The following is an 18,545-nucleotide window of genomic DNA, read 5'->3' as shown; positions in this document are numbered from 1 at the left end:
GTGAAGGCCTCTTCAGGACGTTTCCCACATGTTTCGATGACAAATCTCCAGCTATCGTTGCATGTAAGACAAAAGTGATACTCATAGCTGAAAAGGAGAAACTTTATTTCCTGCATCCATGCCTTGAGTTCAGTGATGTGAGGTCAGTGGAACATTGATTCCTTAGGCTTGATATAGCACATGTAATTTTACTTGCAGTAGAGAATGAATCAGTTGTGAAAACAGGTTTCCCGGGAGACATTTTTTTCAGCATGACTATGCCAGGTCTGTTCCTGTGAGCAGCCTGCATGGTCAATATCTTCTACAATGGCCTGCAGCATCTGAGATGACAGTGGTCAGCAATTGCAAAGAAGCTGCCAGTAATGGATCTTGATGATATCCATTCTTAAGTGAAGTCAATGTGGCAGAACATTCCTTCTACAACCACTAATTACCTAATTAATACCATGGCAAGCCATGTAAGTATGTGTATAATTACATATGCTGCTCATAATCAATACTGCACATTACCTGTCCAGTTTTAGCATCTTTGCACCGGGTTCTCTACTCATTTTGGATTTTCCTTTGCATCTGATTGTTTTAAGTGCTGACTAGGCTTCATTTGGTTACCTTAAGTGCACCTTATTGACCACATGATGTGTAGTCAGTGGATGAAAATTCAGACAGAAGACCAATTCAAAATCAGTAGAGGACTGGGGGAAGAACTTTATCATCAGGGCAGGAAAGGTGCAGACCTAGTTCAAGGGAGTACAATCTTTTATTATTTTTTAACCTCTTCTGGCCCTGAAATGAATTCTGGAAATATGTTGTCGACAGTCATTTTGCTGAATTTGAGTGAGTCAAATCCTGAAAATTTCAGATTCTGGTGAATGGTGAATTTTGTAATGAATGCTACAAAAAAATTTGCTCATCTCTAGTTGTAACATTATTATGCTACGCATGTTAGGGTGATGTTTTTTAAAACTTTTTTTAAATATTGAATAATACTGTTATATATTAATTTTATGATAGCTGACAAAGTTGCAGTTGTAGACAATTTTAGAACCCAAATTAAAAGAGGCAGTCAGAGGACAAATGTCAAGAAGGGTTCAGTAACCAGAATTTCTGTTGGCTTTGTTTGACTCTCCCTAGTTTTCTACAGTTTGTCATGTATTGTATTCTTGTACTATCCTAGATTGCTTATTAAATTCAAATACTAGTGTGCTGACCCGGTTATTTCCTTGATCACTCTTCTTGAAAAACCAATGGATTTCAATTCTACTATTCACTTAATCCTGCCTGAACTGTCTTTTCATTCATTTGGCCCAACCTTTAGGCAGAGTTCACACTAAGCATTTCTGCAGTGTTTTTTATGAAAATTTTCAGCTACGTTTTACAGTACCAGCAAAGGCTATGAGATTTCAGAAATCTCCTGCACACAGCTTGTTTTTTTTCTCAACAGGAATTTGTGCTTTGCATGTTTTTTGGGCTCAATGTAGCATGTTACAACAGACAGGACTTTATGTTTCCTTTGTGGGATGCCAGGGTGTGGGAGTGCAACAGCACTTCACCATGACTAAGGGTACTGTTACACTTAACGATGCACCAGTGAGCCCGACAACGATATGGATCACTGGTGCATCGGTAAGTGGTCGCTAGTGAGCTGCCACACAGGCAGATCTCACCAGTGACATAGCAGGGGTCGGGTGTCGTTACTTACCTGTCAGACGCAGCGATCCTGACATCTTCCCGCCTGCGTCCAAGCGTCGCTCGTCGGCGCCACAGGAAGCCCAGCAGAAAGCGCCCGACGAGAAATGATCCAGGATGTTCTCACGAGACCAGCGATGAGCAGCGGGGGGAGCCAGTCTGATGTAAGCATCAGACATAGAGATATCACTAGCAATATCACTGCTACGTCACAAAATCGGTGACGTTACAGCGATATTGCTAGCGATATCGCTATGTGTAACGGGGGCTTAACACCATGGCCTCCTCACATGTGCTTAGAGGATAACTTGTTTTTAGGGGGTGCTAAACCTTTAACTTAATGCAGTTCAGCTTACTGATACCTTGGTGTCCCATTTCTGACACATGGGGTTTTATGAATGCTAATCACTTAGTGACATTATTCAATTTTTTTTATTTCTATCTATACACTATACTGACAACTGAAAACTTTGCCTTAGAATTACTGTAAAGCTATAAAATAACACCTCACAGAATAAATACTTTGTGCAAAATTGTCGCTCTAGATCTTTAGAAAGTGACATGGCTGAATACATATAATGAGAAGAAATTGTACCAAAATGAAGACATTTCTCTTGTCGACTTCAAGGGGTCGGTTTATCAAAGTCTTGGTTTGGAATCTGCAGCTAAAGCTTCTTCCAAACATATCAAAAGACAAAATCCAATTGAATTTCAATTTCAATTGGAATAGCTTTTCTTGATAAAACAGATGACGTTTTGTTTCCCAGCTGGGTAATACTGATAAATGCCACCAATCTACAAGTAATAACAATTTATATCTATATAACAGGAAACATAGATAGAGTGAGGAGGCAATCATGAGGCTTCTGCATTAATTGGCTTGCACGTAATGCTTAAAAAATATTCAGCTGCAGTCAAAATCGTTAAAATTTTAAATCAGTTACTCCTTACTTGGATGTGAATATTGATTGTTCTCACAACACACCCGGCATCCATGGCTTTTACTATAATATTTATCACTATCTTCATGTTAATAGGCTTTTATAAAATATAAAATTCCATAACCTCATTGTAAACCTAAAATGGAATTTTAAACAAAGGACAATATTTTATAAAAATGTATACCTGCTCTTTAACACAATACTTATGAAAAGCACAGTCTTGCTGTCCTCATACTTGACAGCAAGGTAAACTGTGTTTGGTGCACTGTAACTTTCTTCCTTGGATTTTGCTCTTGCTATTGTACAGTGGTATTCTGGTCATGAAGTAAATTCCAACTTCTCTGTTATGCTGGAATGCAGTTAGACAGCAACTTAGGAGCAAAGAGACATAAAACTCTCCCCACTTCCTGAAGAGAGACAGAAGCCCATTCTGACATCATGTAGAGAAATAAATATCCTCCCCACTTCCTGTAGAGAGACAAATTCTCATTTTGATTTCCTCTAGAGAACTCAAGACATGCCCTCACTTTCTGCAGAGAGAAAAAAAAATTCTGACTTCCTGTAAAGAAAAAAAACCTACCTCCAATTTTTGTAGAGAGACAAAAATCCATCCTAACTTTCTGTAGAGAGAGAAAGACCCGCCCCGCCTGCCAGGAGTGAGACAAATACCCATCCTGACATCCTTTAGAGAGATAAAGACCCACATTCACTTCATGTAGAGAGATAAAAACCCATTCTGTCTTCCTGTAGAGACAAAACGACCCGCACTGACTTCTTGTATAGTGAAAAAAACCTATCCTGACTTCATGTGTAAGTTTAACCCCTTCATGACCGGGGGTATTTTCATTTTTCATTTTTTGTTTTTTTTTCTGCCCTTCTTTCCAGAGCCAGAACCTTTTTTATGTACTGGAAAATGGGGAAAAAAAAGGTCAAGTGCGGTGAAATTGCAAAAAAAAATGCAATCCAACAGTTGTTTTTTGTTTTGTTTTTTTATTAGGTTCATTAAATGCTAAAACTGACCTGCCATTATGATTCTCCAGATCATTACAAGTTCATAGACACCAAACATGTCTAAGTTCTTTTTTTATCTAAGTGGTGAAAAAAATTCCAAACTTTGTTAAAAAATAAAGAATAAAAAATTTTACGATACCCGTAGCGTCTCCATTTTTTGAGATATTGGGTTTGGTGAAGGTTTTTTTTCTCACCGAGCTGACATTTTTAATTATACCAATTTGGTGTAGATTTGATCCTTTGATTGTCTATTATTGCATTTTAATGCAATGTCGCCGCAACCAAAAAAATGTAAATCTGGCATTTTGACTTTTTTCTCACTATGCCGTTCAGGGATCAGGTTAATCCTTTCTTTATGGATAAATTGGGCAATTCTGAATGTGGAGATACCAAATATATGTGTGTTTGATTTATTTTATTGTTTTATTTTGAATGGGGCGAAAGGGGGGTGATTTGAACTTTTATATTTCTTAATTTTTTTATATTTTTAAAAACATTTTTTTCAATTCTGGCATGTTTCAATAGTCTCCATCGGAGACTAGAAGCTGCCATAACCCGATTGGCTCTGCTACATACAGGAGATGATCAGATCAAAAGTATGTAGCAGAATATCTCACTTGCTATTAGTGCCAACCACCAGCGGTGACAACCATAGAGGTCTCCAAGAGACCTCTGGTTGTCATGTCAACTCATCGGTGACCCGTGATCACATGACTGGGGTCACTGATGGGCGGATTTCCAGCATGATTGCCAGAAGTGCATGTTAAATGCCACTGTCAGTGTTTGGCAGTGGCATTTAATGGGTTAATAGCCGCAGCTGACATGTGCTAGGAAAGATGTGGACTCACTGCCAGAGCCTACATAAAAGGGAACATGTCCGACATCGGCATAATATTAAGAGCTATGTCGGAAAGGGGTTAAAGAATCACCCCCACTTCCTGTAGAATGATAAAACACATCTTGACTTCTCGTAGAGAGCTAAAAGCCCACCCACACTCTGTTATTCATTATTAACTGTCACATTCAGTTGTTTGCTACCAATCATTGAGACACTTATTGGCCAGCACTTTTGAGAGATTATTTGTTGTGATAATACAACATGATTTATAAATTAAGTTTTTTCAAATTGTCTGTTTAACATTATAGAACAAATGAGATCATATTAACTAAAAGTACATGGACGATTTTATAAAATTTTTCAGTTCTTTTGTTATTAGAGTTTTTTAAAGCTATTCCAGTGTCTTCATTTTAGCTTTACCTTTGCATTAATTTAGAAAATGGCAGAAAATAAATCTCTGTATGGGATAGCAGAGTGTTAGGTGTCAGGATTCTTCCGCTGTGCGGGATAGATCCAAAGCCTTATCTGCCTCTCCGGTCTACAATGTGGTTCCGGCCACTGCAGGTACTGCTCAGCATAGATGTTGGTCCCATCGTCTTGCTAAGGCTGGTTTCACATTAGCGCTTTTTAAGCGCACGCACGGCCGGGGGTAGCTCCGCCCCCGAGCCGGCTCTCTGCCCGGCGTGCCCGCCCCTTGCTTGTAGCGCCGCCTCCTAGCGCACAGTGGCGCCTGCGATCGGCACACCCTATCTTTAGCATAGGGTGCGCAGATCGTGCGCAGGCCGTGCGCTAGTTGCGCTTTGACCTGCGCTGCACACTTTTGACGGTGCGCCGTGCGCGCCAAAATCCAAAAAGTGCGCACCGTCAAAAGTGCGCAGCGCAGGTCAAAGCGCAACTAGCGCACGGCCTGCGCACGATCTGCGCACCCTATACTAAAGATAGGGTGCGCCGATCGCAGGCGCCGCTGTGCGCTAGGAGGCGGCGCTACAAGCAAGGGGCGGGCACGCCGGGCAGAGAGCCGGCTCGGGGGCGGAGCTACCCCTGGCCGTGCGTGCGCTTAAAAAGCGCTAATGTGAAACCAGCCTTAGGCTCATGGTGTGCACTTGGCTGTTGACGGCTCTTCAGCCAAGTCTATGGGAACCAGTGAAATGCAGGTGCAGTCCTGCATTCAAGTCCAGAGATAACCTTACTGAGCATGTCCATGATGTGGCCTCAATTTATTGGTGGTCATTCGTCAGCTGCTCTGGTGATGTGGCAGCTCCAGATTGGCCCGCGGACGATGCCTAGACTGACTGGGCTTGAGTGTTTCGGTTGGAGCCTAATGTATAAAAGGCTCTCAGTGGCACACCTGGGTGCGCTAGTGTCATATGTATTATGGTGTGTGAGTGTGGAAATGCTACCATTCTGTCTGCAGGTTGAGTCTGTCTAAGCTCTGGGACAGTACTCACAGGCAGTTAGCGTCAGTGGCGGCAATTAGTCCTTGGCTTAGCATCAGTTTTCCTTCATGTGTGTGATTAGCAAAGTTGAATTACAGGGCAAGTCCAACCCTTGGCCTAGAGGATATTATATCTAGCATCACAGGAGTTTCAGGTGCATTATCCCTGTGATGTTTAACAGGGTATTGCACTTAGTATTCTTTTGTTCAGTCCTGCTCTGTGAAGTAACGGAGCTTGGTACTCAGTGGTCTGTTCACACTGTGTGGCGTTAACTCAGTGTGTTCAAGCAATCGCTCACTGTTTGTTTTTGTCATTGTTCACACTAGCCACAGTTATACATCTGCATGGAGGACCCTGGGTTGCGATTGCACTTTATTATATTTTATTTAGTGCAATCCACCAACCCTAACACAGTCTCATATACAGACTTTACGTTCCTCATTTATGTCAATAAAACCAACCATTCCCCCCAAAATAGGGCATGCAATGACTTCCAATCGATAGTTTAAATAAATTTAAATAAACACTTCCTATTAAAATATATGTTTTCCAGAGATAGTTAAGATATCACATATACTATTTATACAGAATACATGATGGCAACATTTCTTATTGTAATATATGCAAGAGATTCCCTTAAATATTTAATTGCCTGAATTATAAGATTTTCTAACTTAGACAATGGACCCTTTTTCATCAAAGCTTTCAAGCCAGAATTCCGTCATAAAAGCTTTTGAAAGTTGCAAAATTTAGGCTTACAGTTGCACCTAAATTTTGTGACTTCTGCATCTTTAAGCCAGTTTTTTCCACCTCTGCCAAAATGGGCTGAACTGGGGCAAGGCAGGGGAGGGGAGACTACAACTTGTTAATTTCTTGACAAATGGCAGCATGCTGCTCCAGAAGTCTTAATCCAGCAGGGACTGGAGTATGATTTTTGGTGACGTGCACACGATTCATCCGTTATTCCGTTTTTATGAAGAGACATAGACCACTTGACCTTCTATTGTAATATGTTGCTACCTCTAAGTATAACCTTGTTCAATATTTTCAGGAAGTTCGCCCCCTCAGTGACTTGATCTAACTCGTCTTATAACTAGGTTTGCAACTAGCTCAATGATAGGAACTCAGGGTGGCGACAATCAGAAAAAAACACAGGTACAAGTATCTGGGTTAGTATGGAGTTGTCCAGTGAGCTGAATAGCTCAGAGGCAAGAGCTGGTGCACAAGAGCTGCTGGGTTTGAGTCCTGATAATGCCCGTTCTGACATCATTACATGTGGCAAAACTCAGCTGACACTGGAAGCTCTGATTAGAAGTGAAGAGGAGACAAATCAGGAGTGGGTACTTGAGAAAGCCAGTGGAGGATTAGTGCAAAGTCATGACAGCAAGCACAGGGGAGTAGAATATCGAGTATGATATATTTTTTTTCTCTATTTTTTAAAGCCTTACTTTTATCTCCATTTGTTTTTATGTTTTGGGAGAATTAGACTTTAAAACATAATAAAATTATTTTTTAAATGACAATTGAGTCTGTTTGCCAAGTTTCAGCAAATATTTTGAATTTAAATTTTGGAAAATTTGTTTTTGCTCTAATAATTAATAATAACTTTCTCATACTCTTGAAAAAAAACAAGATGGTTGTTATTTACGCAAAAAATAAAGTAAAGTCATCAACAATTATTAGAACTCAGCATTTGTCAAATTTGCATGGTGATTTTAATACTTTTTAAACCTTCTACAACAGTATTTAAAGTATTTAGAAAAGAATGTGTCAGCCACAAAGTGGCTGCCATCAAGTCTAGACATTTTTGATACATGAGGCCCAAGAGTTTTTCAGACATTGGAAAAGATGTCTACTTGAAAAGTATTTGCTAATAAATCAATGTTGCTTTTTACAGCTGAAGATGCATGTGGAGGCACAGTACGAGGAACAAATGGAATTATATCAAGCCCCGGATTTCCCAATGAATACCATAACAATGCAGACTGCACATGGACAATTGTCACTGAAACTGGAGATACCATATCACTTGTTTTTACGGATTTTCAAATGGAGGAAAAATATGATTATTTGGAAATTGAAGGTTCTGAGCCACCAAAAATACGGTAAGATGTTTGCCTTATTTGAAACTCATTTGTATTTGTTTATGTGACTAAGATGAAATTCTTGGTTCTGTAGTTTAGTTTTAATAAATAATTTTTTTTAGGTTATAAAAAATACTTTCCATGGAAAAATGCGCATGTGTGATACAAATTGTTTCTCATCACTGAACTTTTCTTATCAGCTCCATAAACATTTTTAAGAATATTTTCAAATTATTACCGTAAAAATTTAATATATTAACAAGACGATATAAAAGTAAATGAACAACAATAGAAATCAATTTTATGATGACTGACTGCATTCTTGAATACTTTATAGGTTTTTAAAAGATATTTTATATTCTTTGATCAATAGAATATTTCTTTGAGATGCCCACTTTCCAAATTGTATTGGTAAAGCATTTTCAGTAACCTTGCTGCCTGAAACATATGGTGAAAGTATACAGGAAATTATGTCTGTATAGAGGTATAGAGTCCCGGTGACTTCATAATTCAGAGCCATAGATACTTCAAGGGGAATCAAGCATGAGATGATTTTTTGTTTACTTGGGCTGAATTACCATTATTTGCACCAAAGTTATGTATTATGTTTGATAAATGAGGCAAATCTTTAACTACAAAGCTACCGCCTAGAATTGATTTTCAACTTTTTACCCCCACCCTTCCCAAAAACACACAGTTAGGACATATGTTTTTCTTACGCACAAGAAAAAACGAAACTTGCTTTATCATTATTTTCATCAGGGTTTAATCAGATTTTCATCAGTGTCAGAGTTTCATCAGCGTTTGGTCCAAGTTTCATCAATTTTTTTCACTGATGAGAAGAAAAAAACAGTTTCCTCAACTTCTCCTATCTGTCAGTGAAAAACAAACAGCACATGGATGGCATCCATCTTACCTATAGATCTTCATTGCTAAGTTTGATTGACACGGGTCAATATTGGACATGTCTCTGCAATTTTGCACTGACAACTTGGTCCGTAAAAGAACATGAACATGTGAACAGCTCTATTGACTATTAGTGATGAGCGAGTATACTCGCTGCTGGGGTCTCCCAAGCATGCTCGGTTGGTCTCCGAGTATTTTGGCGTGTTCGAAGATTTAGTTTTTGTCACCTAGGATACATGATTTGCATCTGCTAGACAGCTTGAATACATGTGTGGAATGCCTGTTTGTTAGCAAATTCCCACATGTATTCAGCATGTCTACAAGTCGCAAATCATGCAGCTGAGAAAATTAAATCTCCAAGCACGCGAAAATACTCGGAGACCACCCGAGCATGCTCGGGGAGACCTGAGCAACGATTCTACTTGCCCATCTCTATTGACTATCAAAGGTACGGGTGCTATTTGTAAAAAAAATGATAGCATTTGTATGTGAAAAACTGCAGAGTGAATAAGTCTTTACTAGAACTAGATGGGATTTGTGACTTTTTTAGTGACTTTTAAAAAAAGTTGCAATTCATAAATTTGTCTTTAACCTTATTTTCATAACATGTTAAAGAGCAAAAATTCTGAAGTTTTTCCACATTAACTGCATGCATCAAACTTTCCAGTAAAACCCCTGATATATTTTCTTCTTCATGTATAGCAGTACAGTGACTGCAGTATGTGTGGCACAGTTTTACATAGATTTTTTTTACCTAAAAGCAATGGCTTTAGTGAAAAAAAACTAAATATAGTACATGATGGAACAAGGTATAATTTAGCCAAGTGAAACACATGAAGAGGCAAAGATACAGTTAGACTCCAAAGACTTCTATAAGTGCAGTATTAATCTCTTTACATTTTCAGTGTTTTAAGGTATCATGTCCAAGAACCTTAAAGGGGTTGTTTCAAGACCATAATTTGACAAATTTGTAAAGTGCTTGTAAAAACAAGCCGCTTAGCAGTTTACCTTTTGTTAAAAATAATTTCAGTTCTCAGGAAAGGATGGATTTTTATTATATTGTATAAACTTTTTGTCTAGGTTATAGGCCACAATGCATTGCAAGCATAGATGATTACCTAGGCAGAAAACTTGTAATATGAGCAGGTTCTATGCTAAAAGCTAGCTACCTGTGCTCTGAAGCTGGGGGGGATCACTGGATCTGGTCATCTTCAGTACCCTTGCCCTTATCCAATCCTGTAAAGGCAAAACTGCCTGTGCTACTAGCCTAGAAGAGAGCTCACTTTGGAACAACAGGACAACCATACTACAGGTCTGAAGTTTCAATCTTCAGAGCGCAACACCCCTAGCACAGCAGGAACGCGGGATAAGGTGTGCTTCTGAATATTTATATTGAGACAGCCCCTATGGAGGGGTTATTTATTTTGGATTTTTATCAGAAAGGTACTAATAGCATAAAAAGAAGTGATTCTGATTTTCTCCAACTGTTCTTTAAATCCTGAGTATAGTTGATTCACAAAAAATGGCCAAAACAGTGAGCTCCCTCTGCTAGTGATTCACTGTCATTCATTATAGCAAATTTTTACTGTAGCAGGATTTTGGGCCTAATGGGGAACTGAACAGCCTCAGAATATGTGTAGTTGTCGACTATTAAAAAAGTTTTGACATGGAAGGCCTTTTAAAGATGATCTTTTAGGAGATTCTAGTAAGTAAGTTTATTTTAGGCAAAATTTTTCCATTTTTATTTGCTGAAATCAGAGATGTTTTGATAATTTTTACTTTTCATTTTAATGATACACTTATGCATTTTTCTCTATTTCTTTTAATGAGAGAAGGGAGGCTGTCATCCTGTAAACAGCTGTGTCATTTAGGAACATTCTGTGACAGCCAAGTGAGAGTTGACGTTGGGCGTATTTTTCATAGAAAAACAGCACAATGATGAGAAATTGTTCAAAACATAATATGAACAAATGTCAATTATATTATGTGAATTATTCTTTACGGATGATGAATGTCAGCAATATTCAAAAAAATGTTTTGAAAAATATAGCAGAAATATCATTGATGCTATATATGATCATGTAAGAAGTGGAAGGCTATAAGAATCTTTCAAACTCATAAATCATTAATATTGGACATACATGCCTTTATTTGACATTTGCCTTTAGAGGAAAATGTACTTGTGCCTAAAACTCCACAATGCTTTTTGAGCTTCTTGGTGCATCTGACCAGCGGTGGGCCAGGGGTAAGATTCATAGTTTTATAGTTTTAAAGTTGAAATAAGACACCAGTCTATTGAATTCAACCAAAATAAATATTGATACATATTTGAGGAAAAATTCTTTCTCAACTGCTGATATGGCAATTTTACTAATTCACTGAATCAAGTTTCATTGATAGAATCTATCACCTATATCTAGTAGAATTATTATTTTTCTTGAAAAATAATCCAAGCCATTCTTAACCTTTTTAGTGAAGTGACTATTACATGATATATATTAGCAGGTTTCCCATGCTAGGCAGCCTCAGGAAAAAGAGGCAAGGAAAAAAGACCGATAAGGTGTGCTTACCATCAGCTGCATAAATCTTGGTTGTCCAAACCTTGAAATTTAGTTATTATATAGCTCCCAATAGATCACAAATTAAATAAAAATGTGTTCATACAGTGATTTTTTTTTTATATATTTGTTCATTATTTCTACTGTGCTCTCACTTTGTGATCTCTGGTTTTGTTATCTTACATCAACAGAAGCGTGTTTTCAGCTTCCATTTTCAAGGATATTAGTTAATAATTTTCAGCCAAAAAGCAGTACAGATGATCTTTTCTATCGCTATCCCAGTTTAACATTGAACAATACAAACAGCATGTGTCAGACAAATGGTGCCTTCTCCCTCATTTATAGGTGGCTTTGGGCTTTTTTCCTTTTTTTACATCTTGAAGCATTCAGATGTGTGTGATATCTTTGTAAGCTTGACCTATATACAGTTAAATGACATGAGATGACCAGCTTTAAAAAAATATCATGAGCTAATGAATACAGTGAAAACAAAAAAATAAACAATTTGCTTATCACTTTGTGCAAATTGCCTAAAGTCTTTGCTACCATTGTGTATATTGCTGAAAACAACATCTGGGATTAAATGGAATCTGTCACCTATTTTTTGGACTATAAGCTGCGGGCACCGCCATCAGGGGCTTATCTACAGCATTCTGTAATGCTGTAGATAAGCCTCCGATGTAACCTGAAAGAGAAGAAAAACGAGTTATATTATACTCACCCATGGGCCTTCCAGTCCGGTTTTGGTCTGATGGGTGTCGCGGTCCAGTGCCTCCCATCTTGTAGTGATGACATCCTCTTCTTTGCTCCCCACAATGGCTCTGACACAAGCACACTGCTCTGCCCTGTTTAGGGCAGAGCAGAGTCCTGCAGTGCGCAGGCGCTGGACCTCTCTGAGCTTTCCCGGGGCCTGCGCACCTCAGTACTCTGCTCTGCCCTCAACAGGGCAGAGCAGTGCACCTGCGCTGTAGCCCGCGATGGGAAGCAAAGAAGAGGACATCATCAATACAAGATGGGAGGCGCCAGAACGGACCACGACACCCATCGGCCAAAACCAGACCCAGCCGCCCCAGGGTGAGTATAATCTAACTTATTTTTCTTCTCTTTCAGGTTACATCGGGGGCTTATCTACAGCATTACAGAATTTGGTAGATAAGCCCCTGATAGCAGCGCCAGCAGCTTATAGACCAAAAAATAGGTGACAGATTCACTTTAAAGGCTTACATGATTACAGATGAAAATATACAAGAAGGAAGGCACAACAGTCATAAATGTCCATTACAAAGAAGTACTTTATTAATATAAATAAGTAAAACATAGACCAGGAGTTGAACAAGGGGGGAGGGAAAACCAACGATTATGGCATACACATAGCAAATGCGGCCAAATACGTCACCTAAAAGCTCCAGGAAACAGAAGTGATTAAATATATATAGGGGAAATATCCCATAAACACATTAATGCAACGATGTTCCCCTGGCAGAGATATAATATGGATATGTGTTAAATATACTGTCAAACTAAATAACCGTAAACATGGGATACCAGAACAAGGTAAAATAACGCATTAATAGCACAGATTATCCCTTTTGGGGACTGGTGGAACGACATGTGAACATGGATACAAGGTAATTAGTTAAATATACTGACAGTATCAATAGCCATCTACATGACTTAGGGGAATCATCAACCTTGGCACAAAAAATGCAAACAAGGTCGCCATACAGGCGGTAGCATGAATTACCTGGAGAAGACAAGGAGACGTGAAGTGGCCGGACCCCGACGCACGTTTCGGAGTGCTCGGCTCCTTCCTCAGGGGGCGTAGCTAACGACGTAACCATGTGAGGTATAAATACAGCGCCAGCCAATGAGTGGTTGGTACGCGCACGCGTCCGTCATGCTCTGCATAGTCCCGCCCCCGGTACTTGCCAGGAAACACACGGGCCCCACGTGGTCCGGCAAGCCAGGGGGCGGAGACGACCACCAAGCAGACGGAGCGATGCGCAGGCGCAAAAGACAGGAAAACCCTATCCGCCATTGTATGTGTGGGCATATAGAGAAATAAAGAGGCTCAAGAACCAAATAATATCAATATACCCTAATATGCACCACCCACAACAAGGGCCATGTAAAACGAACAAACCAAAAGTAGAAAATGAAAATAAAAAATAAAAAATAAATATACAGCCAAACAAATAGTACAAAGTAGTGCAAGAGACAAATCCATAGGCGAAAAATTCTTCTGTCCAGGTCCGCAAAGACAAACCACAAGAAAAAACAAAATGCACCTAAATATGAATATAAACGGCGTATCTGTATAAAACGCCAGACATGGACAGGAAAAATGTCCAAAGAGATGTATAGATATATAAACATCTGCAGACCGAAGACGAAATAACATCTCCCAGGTATCGAATGAATAGATGGCCGTCCATGGATTTTATCTTGATCAGATGTCGTAAGAAGATATACATAGCAAGAACGTCAGGATAGAGTTTCCACTGGTGTAAACATCAAGGAAAAGCTAAAATGAGATTAAAACAGGAAAATGTGAATAAAATGAAAACTAGAACATAATAAAAACAAATGCCAATAGATGGCCATAGAACCAGCAGACAGAGTTAGAGAAATGGGGCATAGGATAAATGTTCGTTCAGACCTCTAGGGTGTACAGTACCTAGTCGCCAAATCCACCTGGTCTCCAATTGTGCCAGGCGAGTAGAAAGTTTTCCGCCTCTGATAGTAATATTAAGGGCATCTATTCCACAGACCCTAAGGGCTGTAGAATTACACTGGTGGAACTCCTTAAAGTGGCGAGGTAACGTTTTCAAAAGTGAATTATCATTGCACGTAGCTGCGGCTTGTATTCCCAAGACATGTTCTCTCACACGAACTTTGAGTTGTCTGGTTGTCATACCCACATACACCAGACCACCACCGGACACATGGCATGATAAATCACATAGCGTGTGATACATGAAATCCGGTGTCTGATTTGGAAAGTTTTAGTACCATCATGGTTACAGAAGGTAGAGCATCGATCAAGATTGGGGCAGGCAGCGCACCTGCCACATGGTGAGCAACCATGTCTAGAGATGATGTTATCTAAAAAAGTAGGTACTGAATAGTTGGCACAGTGGCTATGTACCAGACTATCTCGTAAGTTTCTTGCCCGTCTGAATGTGATGGCAGGCTGGTCCGGGAGGAGTGCATTGAGGGTTGGATCAGACTTCAAAATATGCCATGCTTTTTTAATTGCCGACCGCATCATATCATGCCGAGGGTGAAAGGAGTTAATAAATCTCATAGTGTTGTCAGTTCTAGGCTTAACAGATGTGGAATTTCTATAAAGTAACTCATTGCGTACTGCGTGTTTGGCACGTTGGAATGCTTTCTTAACACAACGCTTACTGTAACCACATGACAAAAATCGGATCTGTAACTCCTTTGCTCGGATGTAGAAGTCAGCATCAGAGGAACAGATACGTTGCAGTCGCAAGAACTGACCCACAGGGATAGCCTTGATAAGATGCTGTGGGTGGCAAGAAGAAGCATGGAGAAGAGTATTGGTAGCAGTGTCTTTACGGTAGATATCAGTCTGAATATACCCCTTGGCATCCTTTTTGATGGCAACATCAAGAAAACTGATTTTGTGTAGATCCCATACCAAAGAAAGCTTAATGTTCAGATCGTTGGAGTTAAGGGTAGACACAAATTGCACAAGATCGACGGAACTACCCTGCCAGACAAAAAAGATATCGTCGATGTAACGTGCCAATATGTGGACACGCTCAATCGACCCCTGTTTGTCGGACAGGAAGAGATCCCTCTCCCACAGCCCCAGGAAGAGGTTGTCATAGGATGGCGCAAAGGCGGCACCCATGGCAGTCCCCTGTAGCTGCAGGTAGAAGGATCCCTTGAACACAAAAAAGTTGTGTGTGAGGGTGAACTCAAGTAGCTCCAGGATGAGGTCCCTAAACAACCTAGAAAGTGTGGAAGTTTCAAGAAAGAACCGGACAGCAGAGAGTCCGTCTTGATGTCTAATACTGGTGTACAGGGACTCAACATCGACTGAAGCTAAGAGAGTGTCACCCTCCAAACATAGTCCGTCGATCTTCAGCAATAGATCTCCTGTGTCTTTAAGGAACGAAGGGAGGCATGTCACGAGCGGCTGGAGGTGATGGTCGATCCATCTATTCATGTTTTCAAGAAAGTTCCCCCTTCCCGAAATAATTGGTCTACCGGGAGGACAATTTAAGTCCTTATGAATTTTAGGTAAAAGGTACAACGTGGGAATGGAGGGTTCTTTTACGGTAAGTGCAGAAAACAGCTGTTTGGAGATAATACCATTCACTACAGCTTTCTCCAGGATGTGGTCCAATTTGGCAGCAAATGACGAGAGAGGGTTATAGGTAAGTTTCCTATAGCATGATTGATTTTGAAGCTGGCGAAATGCCTCTCTTTCATACATTTGTGTAGGCCAAATCACCACATTGCCACCTTTATCTGCTGGTTTAATAACCACATTAGACAAATTCTGCAGATACCGCAATCTCTCCCTCTCACATCTAGTTAAATTATCACGTCTACCATACTTAGGGATTTTATTAAAGTCTTCAGTGACCACCCACACAAATAAATCAATATTGGGACACGATATTAAAGGGGGAAACTTCGTCGAACGTGGACGTATTGATGGTGGTATCATACCTATCTCATCATCACGTCCAGCCGCCAGGTCCTCAAGAGTTCTTATCGCCTCCTGTTCCTCCTCTGTGGGAAAAAGATGATGGAGATCTTTATTAAAGAAATGCCGTTTAAACAACAACGATCTGCCAAACAAATTAAGATCTTTAATAGCGGTGAATTTATCAAATTGGGATGATGGTGAAAAAGTTAGACCTCTCCTTAAGAGAGATAGGTCAGCCTCAGTTAAAGTATAATTACTAAGGTTGATCACCTTGTTGTCTCTCTGATCACTATCAGGCTGGTTCAATACTCTTCTCTTATATGGATGAAAGGAGTGATCCCTTAAGGAGTGAGTTCCACTGGTTCCATATGAAGAAGCGGTAGAGGACAAAGATGTATCGGATTGGCCACTCATGGAGCCAATAGAGGTTTCAGAAGTAGTACGATGTACTCTAAAGTTGTTAGACATCTTCCATAAATACACCCTTTTGTTTTGATAGTCTCTCAAATCTCTATTAAATTTAGATAGTTGATTTGTTTTAATATTTTTGACCAAAGAATCCATGGCTTTATCGAGATCAGATTCAAAATTCGATATTTTGTCTGGTGGACAATTCTTCCGTATCTCATCAAGCGCTATATCGATGGTTTTGTCAAGCACATCTATGTTAGTAGTATAGAAGCCAGTCAACAACTGCAGAAATGTCTGGGAGCATAGATTACAGGATTCCTCCCATTTTTTAATAAATTGATCATCTTCAATAGGGAAGGTAGGAATGACCTTAACCCTGAGTCCCCTAGGGACCATGTTATGAGATATGTACTTCTCCAGGAACAGCCGGTTCCACCACACTCTAGACCTTTTGAGTAGTAGTATTTTCACATGCTGGAATTTACTATCCCAATTAAAGTCCCCGGTCTGCTGTGGGTTACTCCCCCCAGCCCCAAACACCTGGTCCACTTGATCGAGCCAGACTTTGTCTCTTGCTCGAAAGTCCATGATTTCCACAATCGAGCCACCTGTGCATAACACAGCAAAAATATAGTAAAGAAAGATTGAGGCACGTATGATATACATGTGGCCAAAAAGATGGTCAAATAGATGACGAAATGTCACTCCAGGCCACATAAACCTGCAGGACTAAATCGCGGACAACTGTACTGTATACAGAATATACAAGAAGGAAGGCACAACAGTCATAAATGTCCATTACAAAGAAGTACTTTATTAATATAAATAAGTAAAACATAGACCAGGAGTTGAACAAGGGGGAGGGAAAACCAACGATTATGGCATACACATAGCAAATGCGGCCAAATACGTCACCTAAAAGCTCCAGGAAACAGAAGTGATTAAATATATATAGGGGAAATATCCCATAAACACATTAATGCAACGATGTTCCCCTGGCAGAGATATAATATGGATATGTGTTAAATATACTGTCAAACTAAATAACCGTAAACATGGGATACCAGAACAAAGTAAAATAACGCATTAATAGCACAGATTATCCCTTGTGGGGACTGGTGGAACGACATGTGAACATGGATACAAGGTAATTAGTTAAATATACTGACAGTATCAATAGCCGTCTACATGACTTAGGGGAATCATCAACCTTGGCACAAAAAATGCAAACAAGGTCGCCATACAGGCGGTAGCATGAATTACCTGGAGAAGACAAGGAGACGTGAAGTGGCCGGACCCCGACGCGCGTTTCGGAGCGCTCGGCTCCTTCCTCAGGGGGCGTAGCTAACGACGTAACCATGCCATCACATTCAGACGGGCAAGAAACTTACGAGATAGTCTGGTACATAGCCACTATGCCAACTATTCAGTACCTACTTTTTTAGATAACATCATCTCTAGACATGGTTGCTCACCATGTGGCAGGTGCGTTGCCTGCCCCAATCTTGATCGATGCTCTACCTTCTGTAACCATGATGGTACCAAAACTTTCCAAATCAGACACCGGATTTCATGTATCACACGCTATGTGATTTATCATGCCACGTGTCCGTGTGGTCTGGTGTATGTGGGTATGACAACCAGACAACTCAAAGTTCGTGTGAGAGAACATGTCTTGGGAATACAAGCCGCAGCTACTTGCAATGATAATTCACTTTTGAAAACATTACCTCGCCACTTTAAGGAGTTCCACCAGTGTAATTCTACAGCCCTTAGGGTCTGTGGAATAGATGCCCTTAATATTACTATCAGAGGCGGAAAACTTTCTACCCGCCTGGCACAATTGGAGACCAGGTGGATTTGGCGACTAGGTACTGTACACCCTAGAGGTCTGAACGAACATTTATCCTATGCCCCATTTCTCTAACTCTGTCTGCTGGTTCTATGGCCATCTATTGGCATTTGTTTTTATTATGTTCTAGTT

At 40.0% G+C, this 18,545-nt stretch overlaps 1 protein-coding gene across 8 annotated transcripts in view; it reads left to right on the top strand.

Moving 5' to 3' along the window:
* Positions 1–18,545, top strand: part of CSMD3 (CUB and Sushi multiple domains 3) — a 1,871,449-nt gene that overhangs the window by 574,561 nt on the left and 1,278,343 nt on the right. For all 8 annotated transcript variants that reach the window (XM_073590214.1, XM_073590213.1, XM_073590210.1 and 5 more), the window contains exon 5: positions 7,810–8,017. In XM_073590214.1, coding sequence (XP_073446315.1) covers positions 7,810–8,017 — 208 coding nt within the window. The remainder of the gene's footprint in view (positions 1–7,809; positions 8,018–18,545) is intronic.

This window comes from Dendrobates tinctorius, unplaced genomic scaffold (assembly GCF_039654945.1).
Source record: "Dendrobates tinctorius isolate UK_male_01 unplaced genomic scaffold, ASM3965494v1 ptg000116l, whole genome shotgun sequence".
In the NCBI taxonomy this organism is placed as follows: Eukaryota; Metazoa; Chordata; class Amphibia; order Anura; family Dendrobatidae; genus Dendrobates; species Dendrobates tinctorius.
This window is presented reverse-complemented; position numbering and strand designations above follow the sequence as displayed.